General features: G+C 37.3%; 1 protein-coding gene across 3 annotated transcripts in view; it reads left to right on the top strand.

The window, feature by feature from the left end:
• CPNE3 (copine 3) overlaps window positions 1-18,760 on the top strand; it is a 71,222-nt gene that overhangs the window by 30,669 nt on the left and 21,793 nt on the right. For 2 of the 3 annotated variants that reach the window (XM_008982860.5, XM_035276509.3), the window contains 9 exons: window positions 168-266; window positions 1,974-2,060; window positions 2,757-2,816; window positions 3,363-3,496; window positions 7,120-7,174; window positions 7,256-7,307; window positions 10,947-11,080; window positions 12,154-12,390; window positions 14,362-18,188. In XM_008982860.5, coding sequence (XP_008981108.1) covers window positions 168-266; window positions 1,974-2,060; window positions 2,757-2,816; window positions 3,363-3,496; window positions 7,120-7,174; window positions 7,256-7,307; window positions 10,947-11,080; window positions 12,154-12,390; window positions 14,362-14,484 — 981 coding nt within the window. In that variant the 3' untranslated portion in view covers window positions 14,485-18,188. Of the gene's footprint in view, window positions 1-167; window positions 267-1,973; window positions 2,061-2,756; window positions 2,817-3,362; window positions 3,497-7,119; window positions 7,175-7,255; window positions 7,308-10,946; window positions 11,081-12,153; window positions 12,391-14,361; window positions 18,189-18,760 lie in introns of those variants that run through there. The other variant, XM_054246781.2, reaches the window with a different exon arrangement.

Genomic DNA, 18,760 nt, shown 5'->3' with positions numbered 1-18,760 from the left:
CTTCTCTAGGATGTTAATTCCTACTTTCCCAAGTAGGGACTGCATATTATACATTTTCATTTAGTTTAATTAAAAGGGCACTTCATGATAGATTATATTGATTGCAGCCAATACTCTTTAATAAAATTATATTGATTTTTATATTTTTTTATTATATTTAATTTCAGGTGGAGTGTTATGATTATGACAATGATGGGTCACATGATCTCATTGGAACATTTCAAACCACCATGACAAAACTGAAAGAAGCCTCCAGAAGCTCACCTGTAAGTTACATCTTTGCATTTGCATATACTTTATAGTTCAGCCATGTGTTTATTACTGTATTTACTTTTTCTCCTGTAGCATCAAACGGTTTACTATGCTTTTACTCTATATTGCATAATGCTTTGAAATGTTTAGTAATCACTTAATCCACAATTCATGCTTGGGATATGAATTTTATTGAGCAGAACACCACGTAACAGTTGCTAATGCCAGATGAGGACTGCCACTACATGGAGGAAAGCAAAGATCATCACAGTGTCAGTCACTAGGAATAGAATTCCAAACCTTTTTCCCATTGTATCATGGTATTGAGTCACCAAGGCAAACACAATGCCCACAATCTCTAGAGGGAACCACACTTTACTCACAGAGAGAAGAGATAGCGCAGTATCAGCTTTAAAAGTAGGCATTGGTTTCCATGGCCAGCAGTTCCATCCAGCAGCCAATGCAGAGCAGTTAGCCCCAGTGCACCCATCTAGTGTGGTAGTAGAATGACCCTACCCCTCTCAAATAAACTATGAAATACTGAAAGCTGGGCCTGAGGATCATTAAGCATAGGCTTCAGCAGGACTAAAGAGCACTTATTGAGCCTGAAGGTATAAATGAATAAGTGAAGTAACCTAGCCCTTTTTCAATGAGAATTCTGTTTGTGGAATTTCTGTAGCTTTAATACTCAATTCTTTTTCTTTTTTTTTTTTTTAGTTTTTTTCTTTTTTAAAAAATTTCTAATACTCAATTATTAATACTTGTGATTGTGACTGAGACTCTGGCAAGATCCTGAAACATCAGAGAATTTCTTTAACATAATTTTGTTTTACATCATTCTATTATACCACATGTATTTTTTAGTGTTTGATTCTTAGAAAGCTAGTAATGACTGTCTGAAGTACATAAGTGGCTTTGTGTTAACCAGAAGAGGTGACTTATCAAGTACTGAATATCTTTTATATTATTATTAGACAAGACAGTGAGAATTTGAAGGTATAACTTAAAGGTGATTATAATGTCATTGTAAAAAAAAATTAAATGAGACACTTGAGAATAACACGGAGTATGTAACTACATTTCATATAGTTGTAGAAATTTAAAGAGGTAGATGGAGATCAGAGAAGACTAGAGTAGTAGAAGTTATAGAGGAGAACAACTTGAGCCAAGCCCTAAATATGGGTGGGGTGGATAGGAGAGGGAAGGAAGATCAGTATTTTGGGGGAAGGAAATATGAAGCAAAAGGAGGTGTTAGATCAATTTCTAACACGTATTCCCAGTGGAAAGAGAAGATCTTTGCTGCATATTTTACCATAGAGTTGGACTTCATATATTTGTTTTATGATGTTACTTTTTATCTTCTTTTCTTTGCAGCATATTTTTGTTCTTTATGTTAGTATCAGCTAGTAGTCATATTTTGTTTCCTTTATTATTAAGTGGAAAGATTATGACTTGGAATATTTCCAAGGAAATTACGTGTAGAGGTAAAATTTATTTTGAAAGGTGTGCAATTTTAGGAGTGCCTTAATTGTTGGGAATTTACCTGATAAATATTCCACATGCTTAACATGTTTTGTAATTGTTTCAGAGTTATATTTTGCAGCAGACCTATATCAGTCGGTACTTTGATTCTAAAGGAAAAAAAAATCATTCCTTTAAATTCACATTGGCATTTCTAATATTGCTAATAAAAAGTAACATTTTGTCTTCCCTTCCTGTAGGTTGAATTTGAATGCATAAATGAGAAAAAGAGGCAAAAGAAAAAAAGCTACAAGAATTCAGGTGTTATCAGTGTGAAACAGTGTGAGGTCAGTTGGCCTTGGCTACTTATAATGAGAATGTATTTCAAGTTCTCCTGTTAGTATGGTTTATATTAAACAGATAACTGAATTTCAGGCAGTTGAAAATCACATGAGTATCTGGTCACCTTTAGCAAAAAGGATCAAGTAGGGAAGAGCAAGAAAAAAATCTTTCGAGTAACCTGCCTCCAAGGTTTAACAACTTGTTAGCAAAGGACAAGTTTTTCATTATCTTAGGAAATTTAAAGCATCGTAGTATTTTCTCAGCCCATTAATAGATATGACCTGACCCAACGCATTTATCCTCATCATAATTTCAATATGAAATGTTGTGAATAGAGGGGAAAAGCCAAGATTTCTTAAGATGAACAAGTAGAGTGTTTGTTTTTTAAAATCTTGACTACTATGGTTATTAAATCCAACATACTGGATTCATTACTAATATTTTAAAAGTTAAAGTGAGTATATTTCATCTTTGGCCATTAATATTTTAATCTTAACATTGCTTTAATTATCATAAAGTAAAATCTTACAGATATATGGCACATAGGGGAAGGGGTACCTTAAACCTGAATACAGGGGTTATTTCCATGTTTATATTATGTCCTGTTCAGTTTACAAACTTAAAAATATATGCCAAAGATTTTTATGCCTCCCTTGTATAGTAGGAGAGTTGTAATTTTAACAGTTTTCTCTTCTTTTTAGATTACAGTAGAATGCACATTCCTTGACTACATAATGGGAGGATGTCAGCTGAATTTTACTGTAAGTAATACACTGAATTTTTCAGCATAGGCTGTAACAAGTTGCTTTTTTCTCCATGTTGCAGTATTTTTTCCTTCACTGCAAAACTGACTTTGTGATAAAATTTTTACATTCTGTTTAGCATAGTCTCCTTGGAATCCTCAGGCAGGTTGTCTGGGCTCACCGTGAAGCTCTCAGCTTTGTTGATGAAATCTCTTCCTTCTGAGAGAAAGCAGATGTGTAAAAAACAGTGGTTATCCTGAAGTAATTGAAGGACTAGAAAGCATTAGTGAGACAAACTTTTATAAAAGACAACCCCTAAGCCTAAATAATGGGTATAATAATTTATTATTTAAGCCATCTAGAAAATAGGTGCGGCAGGTTGTTTCACATTTAGGCTTTATTTGTTTGTCTATGGAAACAGTGGCAGGCTTTTGTTAGGAAGTGGCAGTAGGCTCCAGGATGAATGCTTTAAGTTTGCATATCCTGTGTCTTTAAGTTTCCTGGACATCAAGCACAGGTGTCCCTGCCTTCTCCTTAGTAAGGGCTGCAATTGTTATTTGGCAGGTTGGAGTGGACTTCACTGGCTCCAATGGTGACCCAAGGTCTCCAGACTCCCTTCATTACATCAGTCCCAATGGCGTTAATGAGTATTTGACTGCTATCTGGTCTGTGGGACTGGTCATTCAGGATTATGATGCGTGAGTATGACTTTGGAAAAATGAAAATACGTGTTTTCACAATTCCCAAGAAAGGGTAGTTTTGTTTCATTGGCTGGTGCTTTGACATAGGTGGTAGGATGATGCTTTCTCCCTAAAATCTCCCTTGTCTTATCTTCTTCTATTTTTCTCTTTGTGGCAATCTTACTGTTCACCTTTGATCTCTAATATCTTGCTGTGATTAGTTATATGTTATATATACTTTGCTTTATATTACATATAGTTTGCTATTTAATTCCTGACTGATGTCAGCAAGGATCTTGTTTCTTTGGTCTGGCACTTATTCATTAGGCATAAGTTATATGAGTGATTAAAGCCCAGATGACATGTTTTATGAACACTAATAAAACTATTTCTTAACATATCTATCTCCTTGGTAGTTGCCAAATTACTTTTTAATGGTGACTTTTAACAAGTGCTGAAGGATAACTAGATCTAATTGATATAAAATATTCTGAATGGTTATTAATGGTCAGGTTTTAAATAGATTTAAATATTAAATAGGTCCTCTTGAGGGTTTACGAAACAAGAGGGAAAATGTCTGCCTGCATTAGTAGTGTTTTTCCTGGACCTGTTAGGAGTAGAGAATATATTTTCACTTGCTTTTGTCTATTATTATTTTATTTACATGTCGATGGGGCTTTTCATTTCTGTAGCATTTAAAGAGGTGAAGTTTTTAGGCAAATGCAAATAAATCTGAAGTAAGATGGCAATTCCAATTTCAGGCTAGTAAGTTTTAAGGGAAAAATCATTAAATATATTTAACATATATAGAAAGTTATTTTATTAGAAAGTAGTGAGAGCTTAGAAAGTTGGTCAGATATAATATAGAATTTAAAAATTAATAATTTCTCACTAGCAGATATTTAAAAAGTTATCTTAATTTAGAGTATGGAATTAGGATATGACCAGTGGAACCAAGCAAACAGTACAAAAATAGACCCATGTGTATAAGTGAATTTAGGGGAAGGAGTTGTAAAAGCTGTCAAACTGGACAAGAATTGAATTTGGATCATTGGGACAAGAATTGAATTGACTCATACTTGCATGTTTTAGGATATTATTAGAGTACAGACCAAACTGCTGAAATGAACACACAAAGACAAAGTAGCCTTGACAAAATAGAGGTTTATTTCACTTCATGTTGCATGTCTAGAGGTAAGTATAATAGTTCAGAACTGATAGGGCAGTTCTGCTATTCTCAATTCACAAGTTCCATGTCCATAGCTCTGGTTCTTATCTTCTCCAACCAGTGGGAAGAGAAGAAAGGGACCAGGGAGTGTGTGTGGATTCCCTTTTAGGGGTGTGATTCAGAAGTGGGTGGCAAATCACTTCTACTTACATCTCCTTCGTCAAATCCTAGCCACCTGATCACATCCAGCCCAAAGAAGCTAGGAGGTGCAGTCTCTACCTCAGGTGTTCTATTATTTATTTTTTGTTTTGTTTTGTTTTTTTGTTTTGAGATGGAGTCTCACTGTATCTTCCAGGCTGGAGTGCAGTGGCACAATCTTGGCTCACTGCAACCTCCGCCTCCTGGGTTCGAGATTCTCCTGCCTCAGCCTCCTGAGTAGATAGGATTACAGACACGGGCTGCCACACCTGGCTAATTTTTGTATTTTTAGTAGAGATGGGGTTTCACCATGTTGGTCAGGCTGGTCTCTAGCTCCTGACCTTGTGATCTGCCCGCCTCAGCCTCCCAAAGTGCTGGGATTACAGGCATGAGCCACCGCGCCTGGCTGGTGTTCTATTATTAAAGGAGAGAATGGATATTGCTAGAGAGCAGCAATTTCTGCTTATATCCTACTCAAAACACTTTCCAGATGAATTAGGAGTTTAATATCAAAAGCAAACTTTAAAGTTCTAGAAGAAAATATATGTGAATTGTTTATAATCTTGTAGTGAGGAAAACTTTTTTTTTTTTTTTTTAAAGATAGGGTTTCACCATGTTGGCCAGGCTGGTTTTGAACTCCTGACCTCAGGCGATCCACCCACCTCAGCCTCCCAAAGAGCTAGGATTACAGGCGTGAGCCACCACGCTCAGCTGGAGAACCTTTAAGCAAGAGAGCAAAGGCAAAAATCATGAAACATTTTTTGCATTCACATTCATTAATATTAAAAACTATGAAAAGAAAGACCAAAGAAAGACGCTTTAAACAAAGTTGAAGACAGACTACAAACTGGGGAAAAAATGTATCTTTCTTTCTTTTGGTCTCGCTCTGGCGCCTACGCTGGAGTACAGTGGTGCAGCCACAGTTCACTGCACCCTCACTTCCTGGGCCCTCGTGATTTTCCCACCTCAGCCTGGGAGAAATATTTCTGACATGGCATCAGCTCTATCTTCAATGCAAAACTAACTGTTAAGAATAAATATGAAAAGAATATTCCTTGTAGAAAAATTATGTTCATTACAATGTTTTATAATGGCAGAACATTGACTATCAGACATCTCGGGGAGGATATTCATACTGTGGGATACTCAGTGGCTATATATTCAGGTCCACTGTCCCCATCCCTAATGTATGAATATTTGTATTAGGTGGCATAAATAAAAGCTACTGATAACCTCTGATCATTTGAGGTCAGGTTTTGCTACCAAATGAGTTTGCTATAAACAAGTAAAAAAAAAGAATTATGGCCGGGCGCGGTGGCTCACGCCTATAATCCCAGCACTTTGGGAGGCCGAGGCGGGTGGATCACGAGGTCAAGAGATCAAGACTATCCTGGTCAACATGGTGAAACCCCATCTTTACTAAACATACAAAAAATTATCCGAGCATGGTGGGGTGTGCCTGTAGACCCAGCTGCTTGGGAGGCTGAGGCAGGAGAATTGCCTGAACCCAGGAGGTGGAGGTTGCGGTGAGCCGAGATCGTGCCATTGCACTCCAGCCTGGGTAACAAGAGCAAAACTCTGTCTCAAAACAAAATAAAAATAAAAATAAAGAATTGTGGTTTTCAGGGCTTCATGTATTTACTCATTTGATCACTGAAATGATACACAAGATTTAAGTAGAGTAGATTATAAAACGTGACTATAAACTCCATTTCTATAAAATCTATAGGGAGAAGTATTTTTCTCCCTCAGTGCACAGAAAAAGATCTAGAATGAGAGTTGTCAAATATTAGCACTGATTCTCTTTGGCAGTTAATATAGGTAATCTTTGTTTTATCTTCATACTTTTCTAAGATTTTGAAAATTTGTTTTTGTTTTTGTTTTTCTGAGACGGAGTTTCGCTCTTGTTACCCAGGCTGGAGTGCAATGGCACGATCTTGGCTCACCACAACCTCTGCCTCCTGGGTTCAGGCAATTCTCCAGCCTCAGCCTCCCGAGTAGCTGGAATTACAGGCACACGCCACCGTGCCCAGCTGATTTTTTGTATTTTTAGTAGAGACGGGGTTTCACCATGTTGACCAGGATGGTCTCGATCTCCTGACTTCGTGATCCACCCACCTCGGCCTCCCAATGTGCTGGGATTACAGGCTTGAGCCACCATGCCCGGCCGAAAAATTGTTTTTTAAATGAGCTCATATTGATTTTATTGTGAGCAAAGATAAAACTATTTTTATTTTGAAAAAACAACATTTTATTAATTTTTTTTTCTTTTTAGTGATAAGATGTTTCCAGCTTTTGGTTTTGGAGCTCAGATACCTCCTCAGTGGCAGGTAAGAGGAAATCTCATTTTAAAGCCTTGCCTCCTAGAAAAGCAACCCAGGCCTCATCAGTCCTTTTTCTGTCCTTGACAGGTATCACATGAATTTCCAATGAACTTCAACTCATCCAATCCCTACTGTAATGGTAAGTTAAAAAACAAACATGATTACTTCAGATAGAAAGGCTCACTAGTCTTTACTTTGTTGTTTTTTTCTTGTGATTAAAACTACTCAAATTTCATCTCTAGGTTTCATCTTCTTACATATTTAACTTTCTGTTGTATAATGTAGAAGAATTGCACGAGATTGGTGGTTAGGGTGGTAATGATTTTTTTTTTTTTTTTTTTTTTTGAGACGGAGTTTCACTCTTGTTACCCAGGCTGGAGTGCAATGGCGTGATCTCGGCTCACCGCAACCTCTGCCTCCTGGGTTCAGGCAATTCTCCTGCCTCAGCCTCCTGAGTAGCTGGGATTACAGGCACGTGCCACCATGCCCAGCTAATTTTTTGTATTTTTAGTAGAGACGGGGTTTCACCATGTTGACCAGGATGGTCTCGATCTCTTGACCTCGTGATCCACCTGCCTCGGCCTCCTACAGTGCTGGGATTACAGGAATGAGCCACTGCGCCTGGCCGGTAATGATATTTATGGGGCAAATCAGTATTATGATGATGAAGGTTGTCGCTAACTCCTTCTACCTTAGTAACTTTCATGGGACAAAAAAATTCTCAATCTTTTGAGTAGATCAATACAAATAATCATATATTAAAAGTATTTTCACATATAAATTGATTTAAAAAGAAACCTTCAATAAATTTATAATTTAATATACAGATCTTTTGAAGCTTTTTTCAAAGTAGTAGTCACTTTCTACAAAGAAAAAAGTATCCAGCATCTAATACTTGTTGCTCACATAGTATTCTGTAAGTAGCTGAGATGGGCAAAAGAAACAAAGAATTGAGCTTCTATAGCAGCTTTCCTCTGTGTAGAGAGCAGGAGGCAGACATTTGTCTTTCATTTTACTTTTTTCTTTCATTTATTTAAAAAAAGTAGAGCCAGGGTCTCATTCTGTTGGCCAGGTTGATCTCAAACTCCTGACCTCGAGCTATCTTTTTGCCTTCTGCCTTGGTACTGGGATTAGAGGCATGAGCCACCATGCCAGCCATGTTTTTTTTTTCCTTATACCTCAAATGTCCCAGCGCTTCTTGTGTGTGTTTTTGTTTTTGTTTTTTTTACCACACTGAGCAATCAACTGGAAATGCTAGCTCTTCCAATAAATCATATACAATACTGAAGAGTTTGGAGAAGGGAAAGTAGGTGTGGGAGCAGAGGCATAATTTAAAATTCTAGATAATAAGCTAATTTTCTGCTAAGGGCTCTTTTGACAATTACAAATGTGTAGCTTTATAAGAGAAGAAAGTGTTTTTTCCTTTTCTTCCTAAACAATATTCATAAGGTGGAAGAGCATGAACAATTCTGCGGGGGACAGGGGAGCAGTTTGCAATATGGTTTTGTTCTTTTCCCCAGAACACTTTTTCCATACTAATTCAGTGTTCCTTTGAGCCACTTTCAGTGGCTGGTTATGACTTCTTCTATTCCCTAGCATTTGAAACTGGGAATGTTATTCTTTTTAAGAAATATGCTTCATGTTTATAATGAAAGGGGAATAATTTTTAGAATTTGTTGTAATTCGCTTTCATTTATTGTAACAGAATATGGGTGACATAATTCATTTTAGAAGTTTAGTCACTGTGTAAGTAATGTAAGCTCATCTTTGGGCTGTTCACCAAGTAGTTTACACTCTGGAAAAAGCATCAGTTTGGTTTTAAACAAAGGGGATACTGTCCAGCAAAAATCTCAGAGCCTTATTTTAAGGCAAGGGAGTTTCTTCCCCTTTTCCTAACTAATCGTTGAACTTAGTTGCCTTAGAAATAATATGCCTTAGAAATAACTTGTTACTTTGATGCATGGAAAGGGTTTTGGCACAATTCAGTTTTAATTGAGGAATTGAAGGCTATTGATATTTGTGAAGAAATTAAATGAATTATTTTACCTTTTTTACTACTGGACTGACTCTTAGTTACAATGACCTTATACATGTAAAATCACCTCTGCATATGAATTAGTTACGTTCTCAAAGGTTGTTCATAAGACTACCTGTTCCTAAGTTCAAAGGAACTAAGGGGAGTTTATTGGAACCCTTAAATTTTAAGAGGAGAGAGTTGGTTTCATGAAGCTTTTAAGCCAAGTATGATTATGCACTGCATAATGACATTTTAGTCATTGACAGACCACATGTATGACAGTAGGCCCATAAGCTTATAATACTATATTTTTACTGTAAAGACATAGAAAAGGTACAGTTGATCTAATTGCCTACATTATTTAGTATATCAATATCCAGTACTGATTTTTAATCTAGGAGCAATAGGCTACACCATATAACCTAGGTGTGTAGTAGACTATACCATCTAGGTTTGTGTAAGTACACTTTATGATCACACGATGATGCAATCGCCTAACAATACATTTCTCAGAATTTATCCCCATTGGTAAGTGACCCATGACTATATATGCTTCCCTTTTTTGTTGATCTGTGTTCTATCAGACATTTTAAAAGCAAGAGACCTATTCTGATTTACATTAAGTTTTTTTGTGGCAAGTATGTATGATGATCTCAGCAAGTATTGTTGGAAATTCTTTAGAATTTCTGTTATCCTATCTACATCCTAAATGCTCTGATATTACAGGCGGATTCAACAGGTGTGTGTGGGGGATACAAATTTTATTAGCAGTGCTTTGACCAGCAATGTCAGTCAACTTTCACTGGGTTCTGCTGTTTTAATAAACAATCTCTGAATCTCAGTGGCTTTGATGACACCGCCCCAGCAGGTCTAGGGGCAGTACCCCTAAACAAACATATCAGTGCTTCTGCAGCAAAATGGATAAATAACCTGGAAGTGAATATTTGGAACTAATATACTCTGTGATACAATGATTAACCTTTACCTTATTGAATAAACACTTGTATCAGTTAATTAACTAGAATTAATATTAGGTTTATGGCCATCTGGTATTTTTGTAGAATCTCTGGCAGCATATGCGAATGATTTTTCATTTTATTAATAACACTTTCTTATCTTTTATCATCAGTTGTATGATGTGTAACATTTTCTGTGGTTTTCCATGAGAGCTACATTCCCAACATGCACTAAAATTAAGCACAAATGGGCTGGGCGTGGTGGCTCCCACCTGTAATCCCTGCACTTTGGGAGGCCGAGGCGGGTGTATCATGAGGTCAAGAGATTGAGACCATCCTGGTCAACATGGTGAAACCCCGTCTCTACTAAAAATACAAAAATTAGCTGGGCATGGTGACGCACACCTGTAGTCCCAGCTACTGGGGAGGCTGAGGCAGAAGAATTGCTCAAACCCAGGAGGCGGAGGTTGCGGTGAGCCGAGACCGCGCCATTGCCTGGGTAAATGAGAGTGAAACTCCGGCTCAAAAAAAAATTAAACACAAATGTAACAGTCCTACTGTAGACTAATGAATAATTTGACTGAGATGGGAGTAAATCCCTTCTACTGGAGGAGGACAGAGGTTATAGATTTTTGCAATGGAGCATACCTATGGAGTTATGTAACACAGAGTTTAGAGGAACTTCTGCATATAGAACTTTTGACTGTTTAAAGCACTATATGTTGATATATATAATCAAATTAGCCAGTATGGTGGATAAACACATTGTGCTTGAAGATTTTTAATCCTGCTTTTTTTGTTCTAGGAATCCAAGGCATTATAGAGGCGTATCGGGCTTGCCTTCCTCAGATAAAACTCTACGGACCAACTAATTTTTCTCCAATCATAAATCATGTGGCCAGGTTTGCTGCTGCAGCCACACAACAGCAGACAGCTTCCGTAAGTATTCGGTGGCCAGGGGATGGGAAGAATGTGGATTGGTGGTAGCTCCTGGTGCCATTTAAAAAATTTTTTTTGGATTGTCATAATACAAAGTCAAGGCAAGACACAATAGTGATTCTTGGTTTGGGAGTGATTTTTGTTGTTGTACTAGTGATGGTTAAAAATAAGACAACAACCAAAAGAATACTTGGCATTTATGTGTCTTGTATCTGTCCTTTGAATTAACTTTCTTAGATAAATGCCTATCATCTACCTTTTTGAAGTAGACATAACAAATTAAGACTAGTGGAAACCCACCACATGAGTTGCTGTTGCAGGATTTCTTATTGTAATAAAGATATTTCAATGAACTAACCATGACCTATTGGACCTTGGATACCAAATCTCTCTTACCTTCAGTATATTTACAAGCAAGTTAGGGGAACTACCTCATACTGTTGTTGTAAAGGTTAGATAAGTCATATAAAGTGTAAGTGCCTGGGTCAGAGTAAATACTCAACATATGTTAGCTAATATTGTAACTCTTATTTCTATTCTAGACTTAAATGGCTCGAAAGATGGAGTTACTACTTTATGTAACATTTTGCTGCTCTCTGGAAAGGTTTATTTTAGGTGATATAATCTGGAGAATGATTTTGTCACTTAAACCATATCTATCTTTTTTTTTGTATTTTAGTTTGGTAAATAATTCTAATATTTTTGTATTTATTTGATCTTCTGAGAATGAAATTTCCACTTGCTCCCTTGATTGATACTTTGACATATTTAATACTTGAGTTAAACTGTTTATTCCTAGCCTTATTGAAAGGTTAATCTTTGCCATTTAGATGTCTTGCTTCCATGTATTTTGCCAACCCTATTTTGTGGTCTCCTACACTTTTAATGAACCTATATTTTGGTAAGAGTCCATTTCCTTGTCATCAGAGAAGCTTAGAATATTTTATGTGGTGGTAGCCAGGGTAGAGACTAGCAAGGAAAATGAACAAGAAAGATTGGATGACTCATCAAGCCAGAGATGCCATTAGCCATCGCTTGACTTGCTCAGTGAACCTGTTTTCTTTCTCTGGCAGCAATATTTTGTACTTTTGATTATTACTGATGGTGTGATCACAGACCTTGATGAAACCAGGCAAGCTATAGTTAATGCCTCCAAACTGCCTATGTCTATCATCATTGTTGGAGTTGGAGGTGCTGACTTTGGTGCCATGGAGTTTCTGGATGGTGATGGTGGAAGTCTTCGCTCCCCATCAGGCGAAGTGGCCATCAGAGATATTGTCCAGTTTGTGCCTTTCAGACAGTTCCAGAATGTGAGTACCACTCCTCCCTACTCAGACACCCAAGTGATTGAACACAGACCTTTGCCCGTACACAACGAGGCAGTTGAGTAGGTATGAGGGGCTAGAGGATGTGTGAACACTGTTCTTTGTCCATTTGAGAGGTCCCATTTGATTTGGCAGTGTTGATTCAGGATGCAAATTATGTGCTTCTTGCAGTCTATATGATAAATTGTTTTAGAATAGTATTGCAAATGTCATGTGTATTTTATCTTTACCTTTGTAACAACAGGAAAAACTCTGTGTAAGTGTATGCCAAATTCCCCTCAAGCTGGAAGTTTCATTTGATGACTATCTCTTGGAAGACTGTTTTACCCAGTTTACTCCTGTGGGAACATATTGCAGAGCTATAGTACAGAATCACAGCCAGGATATTTACATTGGTATAATCAAGATGCATCACAAGGATCCCTCTCATTGCCCTTTATGGCCACATCCTCTCCCTTCTACTTCTATCCCTTCCTTAACCCTTGGAAACCACTTACTAATCTGAACTTCATTTCTATAATTTTGTCATTTTAAGAATGTCATATAAATGGAATAATACAATATACAACCTTTTGAGATTGGCTTATTTTTCCACTCAGCATCATTCTCTCACGAATCACCAAGTTTTTGCAAGCACTCCTTTTTATTGCTGAGTCATATTCCATGGTATGGACATACCACTGTGTGTGTAACTATTTCCTCACAGAAGGATATCTGGCTTTTGCCACTTTTTCTCTCATACATAAGGCTGCTATAAACATTTATGCATGGGTTGTTGTTTATTTGTTTTGTTTTTATTTTGGTACAGAGTCTACTCTGTCACCCAGGCTGGAGTGCAGTGGAGCGATTTTGGCTCACTGTAACTTCTGCCTCCCGGGTTCAAGCAATTCTCGTGCCTCAGCCTCTGGAGTAGCTGGGATTACAGGCTCATACCACCACACCTGGCTATTTTTTTTTTATTTTTTAGTAGAGACGAGGTTTCACCATGCTGGCCAGGCTGGTCTCAAACTCTTGACCTCAAGTGACCCACCCACCTTGGCCTCCCTAAATGCTGGGACTACAGGCATGTACCACTGTACCCAGCCTATGCATGGATTTTTGTGTGAACATAAGTTTTTATTCCTCTGGGATAAATACCTAGGATTGCAGTTGCTGGGTCATATGGTAGTTGCATGTTTAATTCTTAAAGCAGTTGTTAAACTCTTCTAAAGTGGCTATATCATTTAACATTCCCACCAGCGATGCGAGGGGAAGGAGGGGAGTGTTGTGATTATAAAGTAGTAATAATGTTAGGTAGGGATCTTTGTGGTGTGGAGGTAGTTCTGTATCTTGATTGTGGTGGCGGTTACACAGATCTACCCAGGTGTCAGAATTACATAGAATTATATAGAAATACACACCCACTGCACAGAATTATACAGAAACACACACCCACACAAATGAGTACATGTAAAACTAGAAATCAGAGTAAGTTCTGTGAACTGTACCAATGTCACCTGCCTGGTTTTGATACTGTACTATAGTTATGCAAGATGTTACCTTTGAAGGAATCTGGGTGAAGGGTACATGGTACCTTTCTTTATTGTATTTGCAACTTCCTATGAATCTATAATTGTTGTAAAATAAAAAGTAAAAAAAAAAATTAATACCAAGTGAATGAAAGACTCACATTTAAAAGTTATAAAACAACAACAACAACAAAATTATCAAATGTTAGAATGCTGTCACCAAAAAAGGACTTGACAAATGTTAGCAGGGATAGTAATAGCAATCATAATAAGTAACATTGGTTGTTAGCACATTCCATATTTCATGGACTGCTCCTAAGAAAAGGTACAGGCCTCTAAATTGGAATTGCTTCATTTTAGTGGCTGCTGAAGTATCCCTAGTCTTTTATCAAAAAGCCAGTAAAAATTCAGTTGTTAATAAAGTCACTTTGATTTTGTTTTTCACAAGGCTCCAAAAGAAGCACTTGCTCAGTGTGTCTTGGCAGAGATTCCCCAGCAGGTGGTGGGCTACTTCAACACATACAAACTCCTTCCTCCCAAGAACCCAGCCACCAAACAACAGAAGCTGTGACCACTTCCACAGAATTCTTTTGTGTTATGTGGAGCAGTGCCGTCTGTCACCCCAAATCGTGTATCTGCCAGTTTATGTACTTTTTGCCTTCAGCATTTATGATGTAAATCTCTCTCTCCATGGATTATATCTGTTTAAAGCATTCTTTCTAGGATCTTTTGGGGGGACTGTGCCAAGTCCATTTTCGCCCAATCAATTCAGCGATTGATAATGATTTACAGTAATTGCAGTGAGGCTCTTTGGATTAGAATCTAGTGTGGGGAAAGCTTATTTTGTTGTTGTTTTTGTTTACTTTCATATGATGAAAATGCTGTTTTTAAATGTTTGTCAGTAAGAAGAATGGAAAACTGTTGGGATGATGTGGTTTGCAGGCTGCTGTACCTGATTCACTGTGTATGTTTTATAAGCCATTGTCTATACCTGATAATGAGAGCTTAAATTATGTGATACTGAATTTGTTCTCGTAACTGTATACAGTGCTTTTCTGGGAGGTAAAAATTACCTTTCAATGCATCGGATTTTCGCTACAGTTTAGACACTGTGGTTTACAAAACAGCATGCACTCATCTTAGGACTTTATGAAAAGTACTGAATGAGCAGGAAAGGCACATACTTAGTTTTTTTTAAATGTACAATCAACAAGTAAAAATAACCTCATGTAAGTAAGCCATTTTTTTGCCTTTCTAGATATTTTATTATGGAAAACTGTAAACATGGTCAGATTTGGCCTTTCTTTTCATTAACTGAGCGTGACTTTCAGGATACTGTAGATGCACAGATAGTAGGTTGTCCTGAATCCTACAATTAGATTGCTTTAATTGATGTTTGTTAAAATGGTTAGGACTGCTTTCTCCAGGAAAGATAAGAGGACCAAACCTGTCAGTTGAAATTCAGAATTCCATTTCCTTCTAACTAATGAAAAACTACGTACTAAAAAAAAAAAAAAAAGATTTTATCCTTTCCTTGCTAAGGTCCCATACATTGATTTGTGCAGGTCCACCTAGTCACTTTCTCCTTTTTTTTAATTTGAGACAGAGTTTCACTGTTGTTACCCAGACTGGAGTGCAATGGCACACTCTCAGCTCACCGCAACCTCCGCCTTCTGGGTTCAAGCAATTCTCCTGCCTCAGCCTCCCGAGTAGCTGGGACTACAGTCACCCACCACCATGCCCAGCAAATTTTTTTGTATTTTAAGTAGAGACAGGTTTTCACCTTGTTGGCCAGGATGGTCTTGATCTCTTGACCTCATGATCCACCCACCTCGGCTTCCCAAAGTGCTGGGATTAGAGGCGTGAGCCACCGCGCCCGGCCACTTTCTCCTTTTTTAAAGTGCCATTTTCATCTGATTTTTAAAGTAATGATACTGGTTATCTGTTAATCGAAATTACATCTTACAATTTAATAATGTGCTATTTCCTATGTCTAGAACATATTTTATTAGGCATAAAACCTGCTGTAACTTAGAAAAAGAAAGAAAAAAGAAAACTTTTCCAACTCTTGCATTAAGATAGAGTGGATTGGCTGGGTGTGGTGCCTCATGCCTATAATACCAGCACTTTGGGAGGCCGAGGCAGGTAGATCACCTGAGGTTAGGAGTTTGAGACCAACCTGGTCAACATGGCAAAACCCTGTCTCTACTAAAAATCCAAAAAGTTAACTGGGTGGGGTGGCAGGCGCCTGTAGTCCCAGATACTCAGGAGGCTGAGGCAGGAGAATCGCTTGAACCTGGGAGGCGGAGGTTGCAGTGAGCTGAGATTGCGCCATTGCACTCCAGCCTGGACAACAAGAGTGAAACTTCATTACAAAAAAAAAAAAAAAAAAAAGACACAGTGGATTTTGTGTGCTTTTATTTTTGTAGAGTTGAATTTCTTTTTCTGACTGCTACCTTTTACCACATATTACTTGGTGAACATTACATTTTCATAATAGATTCAGTAATATTTTATTGAGGACCTATGTGCTAAAACTATGCATATCTATATATTGGCCAATTATCTTTAATGATTTACCATTTGAAGAAGCATGTTTATCGTACATCCTTAAGTGGATGCATGCAGTGCCACGTTGATGTGCCTCTCAGTTTTATTGAAAAGCTGCCCTACAGCCTATGTCTCTTCCTCAAGGGAGTGAGCTCTCAACCACAGACAGCTGTGGCTTCTCAGAAGCAGCTCATTGCCAAGGCCAGGCCGAGAGGGACCTGTTTGCTGTGGTGGTTGCCTAGCTCAGGTGAGCATTTACCTACCACATTCCCAGTTGGCTAGCTGTCCTCTGGATGTGTGCTGTTAACTGGGGAAGGTACCTAACTAGTAGTCTGCTGCTCCATAGTATGGCTCAATAGACGACACATCATTTTGACATTATAATAGGAGAAAGGAAAACTAATCCTTCTTCTCACTGTTTGGAGCCATAGTTGTCTCAGATGTTCTAATTCTGTTTGTGTGCTTGGAAACAGCATAGATATGTTGCTGTGGTTTTCGGAATTTTCTCTTTTAATCACAAGAAGCCTTTAAAAAATTTCTTAGACATATTCTCAATGTGCAGTAAAACAGAAGTGAACATCTGTTTGATGCTGAGGCAGGGTCCCCGTCACTAGGCATACTTCTCCTTCTCCTTAACCAGCTCCTCAGCAGCCCCTGAGTCACTGTACAAGGTACTTGGGAACTGCTGGTCATGAGCATTCCTGGTTTTCTACGGCCAAATAATAGTTATCACTGTCAATTGGATTTGGTCTTCATTATTTTATATTATGATTTTATCAGAATTATTCTTTTTAAATTGTTTTAAAATTCAAAAACATTTAATTCATTCATGATTATGTTCATCAGTAGATGCTATTATTTGTAAGAACTGTGATCCCAGCAAACTAGGGTAATTTGTGCCTTTTTGCAGTTTTGAATAAAAGCATTTACAATGCCTAAATTATCATTTTATAAAATGTTCAGTTTTAACACTCAACCTCATTACATGCTGATTTAATATTGTTTTATATTAAAATAGTCATTTTCCCTGTTGTGCCACCATTCATTCAAGTGCCATTTGTTCTTAAAATGCATTTAAAGAAAAATTACCCATATTGACTTTCATACTTCATATAATCAGATATATTACATATATATATATATCGGAGTGACAGTGCTTAGGATAGATGTAATATTTCCTGCAGATGCTGGTACAGAGGAAATAGTATACCAACTAATCTAGTCACATCACCTTGTGGTTAGAATTGAAATTTTAAGACGGGAAAAATTTAAAGTCTGATCAGGGATTTACAACTGTTCATTTTAGTGGTGCCTTAGGCAATCTTTGCAAAGTAAGTTCAGGGCCCCATTGCTACTTATGCTATATTTTAACATACCTGGTTTTTGTTGTTTTTTTTGTAAACTTACTGGAAAGCCATCTTCACTAAGTATACCCTCGTCTTTGTATGTGTGGTTGGTAGTCATGGAAGTGACATGTAAAGTAAACCAGAAGTTTGGTGGAACGTGTTAGAAACTGTTTGTGCTTTTTTGGATGTCATACTTGACAATAAATGTATAAGTTACTAATATATGAACTGATACTAAATATGTCCTCCTTTTGAATCCATTTTGGATCAAGTTATTTCTTGATGTGACACAGTAGTCTCTTGTTTTCATTTTTATTCTTTACATGTGACCAAAACAATAGAAAAGTTATAAATAAAATGTAGTGTTTTAGGTGGTCTGTACTTCATATTTTACTGAATTAAACAATTTGGGGGATATTATTGTATGGGATTTATTTGTTTAAAAGATATTCAGTTGGGTCCAAGATACTCTTCTGGATACAGTAAGGGAAAGATTATTAGCTTAGAGCTAGAATGACCTGAGATACATAGCACTCACATTTTGTCAATCATGTTAAGAAAGATAGTATATCCACCCAACTTTTAAAAAAAGGTTTTTAAATTACTTTTGTTATGTTCCAGTCATTGGGTAGGACTTTTCCAGTGGTGACCAAGTCAGCCACAATTGCTGCCTTTGTAGAAATAATAGTCTAATAGGGGAGAAAAAACATTGAGCAAGTAATTACAGAGGTGTGAGATCTGTGTGTGAAACAACATACAGTAGAGACAGAGATAACCCATCTTAAGAGGCAAGGAGTGCTTCCCTGAGCATGTGCCATGTAAGCTAAGACCTGAAAGTTAGATGGTGAAGAAGGTTAAAACTTATAAAACTACTTAGGAAGCTGTCAGGCCAATAACAAGTATAGAGTTGAATGTTTTAGGAGTGTAAAGAAATTTGAGTTTGTTAGAATA

This window comes from Callithrix jacchus, chromosome 16 (genome assembly GCF_049354715.1).
Source record: "Callithrix jacchus isolate 240 chromosome 16, calJac240_pri, whole genome shotgun sequence".
NCBI lineage: Eukaryota > Metazoa > Chordata > Mammalia > Primates > Cebidae > Callithrix > Callithrix jacchus.
This window is presented reverse-complemented; position numbering and strand designations above follow the sequence as displayed.